At 32.6% G+C, this 7071-nt stretch overlaps 1 protein-coding gene across 1 annotated transcript in view; it reads left to right on the top strand.

Annotated features, from left to right (window-relative positions):
* Nucleotides 1–5680: 5680 nt before the first annotated feature.
* The window catches only part of rl (Mitogen-activated protein kinase rl), a 30904-nt gene continuing 29513 nt past the window's right edge, over nt 5681–7071 (top strand). Inside the window, exon 1 of the mRNA XM_043011944.2 lies at nt 5681–5840. Within this exon, the coding sequence (XP_042867878.1) occupies nt 5728–5840 (113 nt within the window). The 5' untranslated portion in view covers nt 5681–5727. The remainder of the gene's footprint in view (nt 5841–7071) is intronic.

Below are 7071 nucleotides of genomic sequence, written 5' to 3'. Positions count from 1 at the left end.
GACGGAAGGGAAAGAGGGGAGGGCGGGACAGGAAGAGGGGGAGGGGAGGACGACGAGGGTGGTGGAGACGGAAGGGAAAGAGGGGAGGGCGGGACAGGGAGAGGGGGGGGGAGGACGACGAGGGTGGTGGAGACGGAAGGGAAAGAGAGGAAGCCGAAAGAGGGAGAAGGTGAGAGGGGCAGATAGGGGAAGAACGACAAGGTTGAGAGAGATATAGGTGAAAGAGGGGAAGGCTAGAGAGGCAATGGACTGCAATGGTGATAGAGACAGAGATGAAAGGAGAAGGAAGGGAGTAAGAGGGAAAAGAGGGGAGGGGGATTGACTAAAGTAAAAGAGGGAAAGGCGAGAAAGCCAGGCGTGAAAGAGGAGAGAAATAGAGGGAGGGAGAGATGAGCGAGAGAGACAGAGGAAAGCAGAGGAGGGTGATGGCGAGAGTAACAGAGGGGAAACAGAGGAGGAACTGGAGGTAGGGGGAATTCTGTGTGACAAAAGCAGCTTCCATAATTCAGATACTAATGGCGCTGGTTATAATATTTCGGCCATAAGTGTGATATAAAAAATTATAATACATTTAGTGTTGCAATTGTGGTAATTTAACTGTCAAAAGTAATAATAATAAAAAAACTATAATGAAAAGGATGATAATGATCAAAGCAATGATTATCATAATAATAACGCCGTCAGTAATATTGATTACAATGATAAGAGGACTAATAACAATTTTGATAATAGTAATAATGGTAACAATGGTAATGATAATAGTAATAATGGTAACAATGATAATGGTAATAGTAATGATGATAACAATGATAATAATAATAGTAATGATAATAATGATTGTAATAATGATAACAAAATTAAATATGCTATAATCGTTACTTTTATCAATGCTGTCTTTGTTTTGGCTATAGGCCCTAATTGTTATTATCATCATTATTGCTTATATCATTATCACTATCGTCATTATTATCACTATTGTTATCTTTATTACATTGCTGTTGCTATTATCATTGTCAATATCATGGTAATTATTATGACTTTAATCACCAATATGATTAGTATGATAATCAATGATATCATTATTGTCATTATCATCATTATTATTATTACTACTATTGTTATTATTTTCTTCATTATCATTGTTGTCATTATAATGTCATTTTTATCATAAGTGATGTTATTATCATTATCAATATTATCATTACGGTTATTATCTTCATTATCTTTAACCTCATTATCATGATCATCATCATTATGAGTATCATCACTATCCCTATCTATTATTATTATTTTCATTATCATTATTGTTATCATTATAATTTTTATCATTGCCATTAGTATTATCATTATCATTAATGATATTATTATCATCTTCATCAGCATGATTATTATCACTATCATATGCATCATTAAAATAATTATGTGGATGATTACTTTAAATTATAGTGATAGAAAAACTGTGTACAGTAATGGTCATTGATATTATTGGAGGTGGACATGATAATGATAATAAAAGTGATAACACTAATGGTACCAATGATGATAATGGCGATGAAGGTAAATATAATGGTGATAATGATAATGGTAATAATATTAATGATAATGATAACAATAATAATAATGATGGTGATGATATCAAATATAACAATTACGATGATAATGAGAATAATGATAATGATAAGGATGACTGTAATATTAATGATAATAATGATAATACCAATAATGATAATCATGATAGCAATAGTAATAATCATTATGATAATAATGTCAATAGTGACAATGATGATGATGATGATAATGATCATAATGGTTATGATTTTATTAATGAAAGCAATGATGCTTATAGTAATAATGATAACGATATTAGTAATGATGATAATTATGAAAATAACATCAATAATGATAAAGATAAGGATAATAATGATACTAAATATTATACTGATAATGATTATAGTAATCATAGTGATAATGATGATTGTTATAATAATGATGATAGTAATAACAATGATAGTAAATGTGTTAATGATAACGGCAAAATAATGATAATAAAAATTATAACATTTATGATAACGATAATAATGATAATAACAATATTAATGATGGGAAGGATGGTAATGAAGATGATATCAGTGATGGTAATAGTAATGATGATAATGATATTATCAATAATGATAGTAATAATATTTGTAATAATGGTGATAACAATGATAATAATGTTACCAATAACGATAAGGATAATGATAAATTGACGATAGTAATAGTAATAATAACAATAATGATAATAGTAATGATAAGGATGATGATAATAATGATAATACTGATAACAATAATGATTTTAGAAATATTGATAACATTGATGATTATGATAGGAATGTTAATAATGATATGATGATAATGATGGTAGTAATAACAAATTTGATAATGACAGTAACAATGATGTAAATAATAATGAAAAGTATAATAATTATTAGTAATATTATAGTAATGATAACAGTAATAATAGTAATAACAATGATTATGATGATAATATCGTTGATAAAGATAGTGCCTATCATTATCATTTTAGTAATTATAAGGATAATAACAATAATAAAACGATAATGGTAAGGTTCATGATAATGCAAATAATGATAGCAATGATAATCAACACTCGTTAAAAATAGTTATGATAGGAATGATGATGATTATGTGAACAATAATTGTCAATGACTGCCTATGTTTTAGATAATGATTTTTATTTGTTCTATTTTCATTTTATGACATATAATTTCGACACAACGACCGTTTTTGCTAATAACTTTACAAAAAAAAAAGAAAAAAAACATCTAATCATTATCATCATTATTAATTTCATTATCATCATTAACCATTATCAAGACTATTATCATTTTCACTATCTTTGTTATCAACATCCTCATCATTATTTTCATTCGTTTTATCATCAGTGGCATACCATTATCATCTACTTCATCTTTACGATCGTTAACATTGGTATTACTAATTTCACTATTCCCTAGAACCATTAATAAAACCATCACCATTATCGTTATTATCACTTTATGGGACCATTCCTGTTCTTATCTCAAACGTCATTTTCATCAATATGATAATTAATTCTGTTATCATATTACTTTGTCACTATTCTTCTTATGCATTGTTATGGTTATGAGTTTTCATGATCAGTGATTATTATGATAAATGTGATAATGATGATGATCATGCAATACTGAGAGCAATATTAGCAACAGTAATGTTGGTAAGAACTATAACAATGATGATATTGATAAAAGCAATAACAATGATAATGGTTATAGCAACACAGATGATAATAGTAATGATGATGATATTGATGATAATAGTTACATTGATGATATTGATGATATCAATAACTGTAATGATTGAAATAATTATGGTAATGGTAATATGATTGATGATGAAAATGATGATAGTAATAATGGGAATAATGATAGTAAGGATAATGATAATAATAACATCATTGATGATACAGATAATAATGATGATAATAATAATGATTATGATAACAGCAACAATAATGATAATCTTAATAATGATAACGAGAGCAATGGTTGTGATAATAATAATAATTCTAATACAGACAATGATAGCAATAGTAGTAGTGATAGAAGGATAATAATGTTAATAGTAACAATGATGATAATAATAATAGTAGTGGTAATGATAATGACAACAATGATAATAATAATATTGATAATAGTTATAACAATGATGATAATAATAATATTCATAATAGTTACAACAATGATGATAATAATATTATCAGTAATAATGAACATGGTAATAAGGATGATAATGGCAATAATAACAATAACAGTGACATTATCATGAATAGAATTGATAATGATAACAATCATGACAGTAATAATAATGATAATAGTAGCAACAATTTTCTGGATAATTATGTTAGCATTATCAGTTTTATGAAGTGCGAACATAACAATCAAAGAAAATATAAAATTGAAATATACATTTCAAAAAACAATCGTCGCAAAATTTTCGGTTGGCCGGAATGAGAATTATTACAGTAATAAAAATTTGGTACGTACAGAACTATAAAAACCCACATCCATACACGTTTGTTCATATATCAATTTCATTCAAAAATGTATATATACAAACAGGCAGCCGTGAATGTGCGTGGGTCTGTTTGTGTCACAGAAGACTTCCTTTTCGAAATGAACCATTAGGAACTTCAGAGCCTTATTTCGTTCCATTCTTTTGGGGTAGATCTATAAATCCATTATTCGTATTTCGTACTCTCTCCAAGGCTCCCAGGTGAATTTTCAACTTCTTTCCGTTAATGTCTTCGAGAAGCTTATGAGAACTCCTGTATGAGAAAATCCCTAGACATATGTCTTATTTTCACTTCGTTTCAAGAAAGGAACAAACTTTTCTCAATATCCCAGTGGTTTCCGTTTCACCTCTCCTCTCGGGGTATGGATGAAAATAAAGATTAATTTGATTGTTATCATTTTCCGCGTCAAATTCGGTTTCCTTTGTTCCTAAAAGCAAGAGCAGTAATTCACTCTCGTTTTTGTATTTCAAGCTATATTTGACCTAGCACTGGGGAAGCATTTTCATAATATCCTCTTGCATTTAACTCCTCCTCAAGTACAGAACGTTTTTTTAAGATTATTATTGTTGAAATGTGAATGGTATCTCGCAACAAATGTCGGAGCTTCTTGATCCCGTCTTGTGTTAAAATAGTTACGGAATACATGCGTGACCATAACTTCCATGTTGATTGTAGACGATAAGTATGACTATGTATTTTAACTTCTATGCAGAATGTTAACATCTGTTTTGATCGATAAAGCGATGTAATGGTATAAATGCACATCTGCAGAAACGCATTTCTTTCTAGCTTATTGGCTCTTTCTGCTTATAATGATAATTCTTTTGGCATCCCAATAGCTATCTTCGATACATTTCATTTGGATGCTATAAACTGAAATAATCTTGAGAAATGTGTACTTTGCACCTATCCAAAAGTGTGGAACTAAAATGATCGTTAGAACATCCTGTGGAAAGATGATAACCCAACCCTTTGACGGGCGACACAGTTACCAATCTTCCGTTCTTATTTTTTTCATTGTTATTCTATGTCACCCTCTTCTTCGTGTAAAGGGAAGTTAATTTCGGATTAATTATAGATTGTATTCAATAATTCAACTAGTTAAATTAAAACAGTATCGAGAAAGGCGTCGAGTCAGTCAACAGTGCACTTAAATATGCGACTAAATAAACTTTGGTAGCGCTGCCATTCCATGACGTCATACTGCGGTGTATTTAAAAGGCATATTTAATGGTTAGCCACTTTATGCTCTACGGACAATAAAGACTATATTGATTGGTTCATCTGGAAGAACCACACAAAAGGAAGTCTTTTACAGCATATAGAGAATAAAGAGTAATTTCCCTAGTCAATAGTTTAGTATAACGTCAATAGAGTTCCAATATTATCTGTTATGCTTCATTGATAAATTTAGTACTTATAGTCATTGGATTTATCACGCAAAAAGACACAAATAATCTAAACTTAATATAAAACCCCACATTACAGGCCTACAGATCGTGCAAAGAAACAAAAGCTGCGAAAAGGTAGAGTTTTTAGAAGCCTGCGCGCTGCTAGTCCGAAGTGATCTCGCGTTCAGTTGTTATCTGGACGTCACTCGGGAAGCACGCGCCATGACGGAGGATCGGCCTGCAGAAGGCGAAATTGTCAGGTGTCAGCTGTTCGAGGTGGGCCCACGCTACTTCAACCTGGCCTACATAGGGGAAGGAGCTTACGGCATGGTGGTGTAAGTATAGGGCGAGCCTCGGCGGAAACGAGAGAGAGCGGCAGGCAGAGGTTTTGGTGGACCTGTTGTGCTGCTGGATTATTGATCAAGCTGGCGAGGAGGGAGAGCAGGAGGAGGAGGAGCACGGAGCACAGGCAGGATGCAGACTTTTGGAGGAGCTTTGGTGGGAAATAAGATGCATTAGGGAAGGGGGGAGGCGAGGGAGGGTCGACACGCCCTTGCTCATCGGCCGCACCCCCGATAACCTTGGTTGGGTGACGTCACTTGCTTAGGCTCCGAGGTCAGGTCATCCTGCAGGTGAACAGGGGGCAAGGGGGACAGGTAGGCCGCGAGGAGGACGGAGGGGGGCCTCTCAGGCGTCTGTCCTCTCTTCCCCTGTGCTGTCCCTCCCGTTTGTGATGTTACTGAAGCTGAAATCAGACGTTCTCAGCAGATCGTCTTGGTTGTGATAAGAAGGGACCGCGGACGCTTATCGTACCACCTCTTTCCTACCTCTGTTTTATTAGCTCTTATCAGAGGCACCCTTTGTTACTCATTTTTGGCCCTCGTATATAGCCTTTTTGTGAGACATACCAGCTTGGCATCAATTATCAGCTTTATGGATGAAGTGCTCACTAGGTAACTTCATTAATTATGCATATTTCAATTTATAACAAGTAGGCATATCAGGTAGACTTTCATCCCATGAGTGAGTGGTTTGGAGATATCTTATTTATATGATGTTTTTTTTTGGTTTTATGGTGGGATGTTAAGGAAAGTATTGTTATTTGGTGTTTTATAGACAAGTTGAAGCGTGATTTTACATTGTTTAATGGGCTTGTTTGATAAGCATTTGTATATATCTAGGTTTCAGAAGTTGATTTTCAGTTCAGTCTAATTTTGACTATGTATAGCTTCATCATATATGAATTTGAAATGTAAAATACTAATCGGTTATTTCTGTCAGTTGATTTTTAATAAAGATCAGCAGCAAAAACAACAAAAGATTTCTATCAAGAATAAAGTAGCTTGTGATCTCATGCTCTGAATTCTCTAAGAAATGTATTTCTTAAGTGAAATACCCTTAGCAAATTGATACTACACTATGTTTGATATGTGTAAATTTATTATATTTTTTAAAAAGAAATTCTGTATTTTTTTAATGGATGAATTATTACTAACGCACATGAGATTCACCCGCCTCTGTAGATATTGACCATGTGCATATACATGTACATACCTGCCCATCTAT

The sequence above is a fragment of the Penaeus japonicus genome, unplaced genomic scaffold (genome assembly GCF_977035675.1).
Source record: "Penaeus japonicus unplaced genomic scaffold, GWHDUDI00000001_assembly GWHDUDI00000019, whole genome shotgun sequence".
Classification (NCBI taxonomy): Eukaryota; Metazoa; Arthropoda; class Malacostraca; order Decapoda; family Penaeidae; genus Penaeus; species Penaeus japonicus.
Note: the sequence above shows the minus strand (reverse complement) of the source record. Positions and strands in the feature narration are given on the sequence as shown.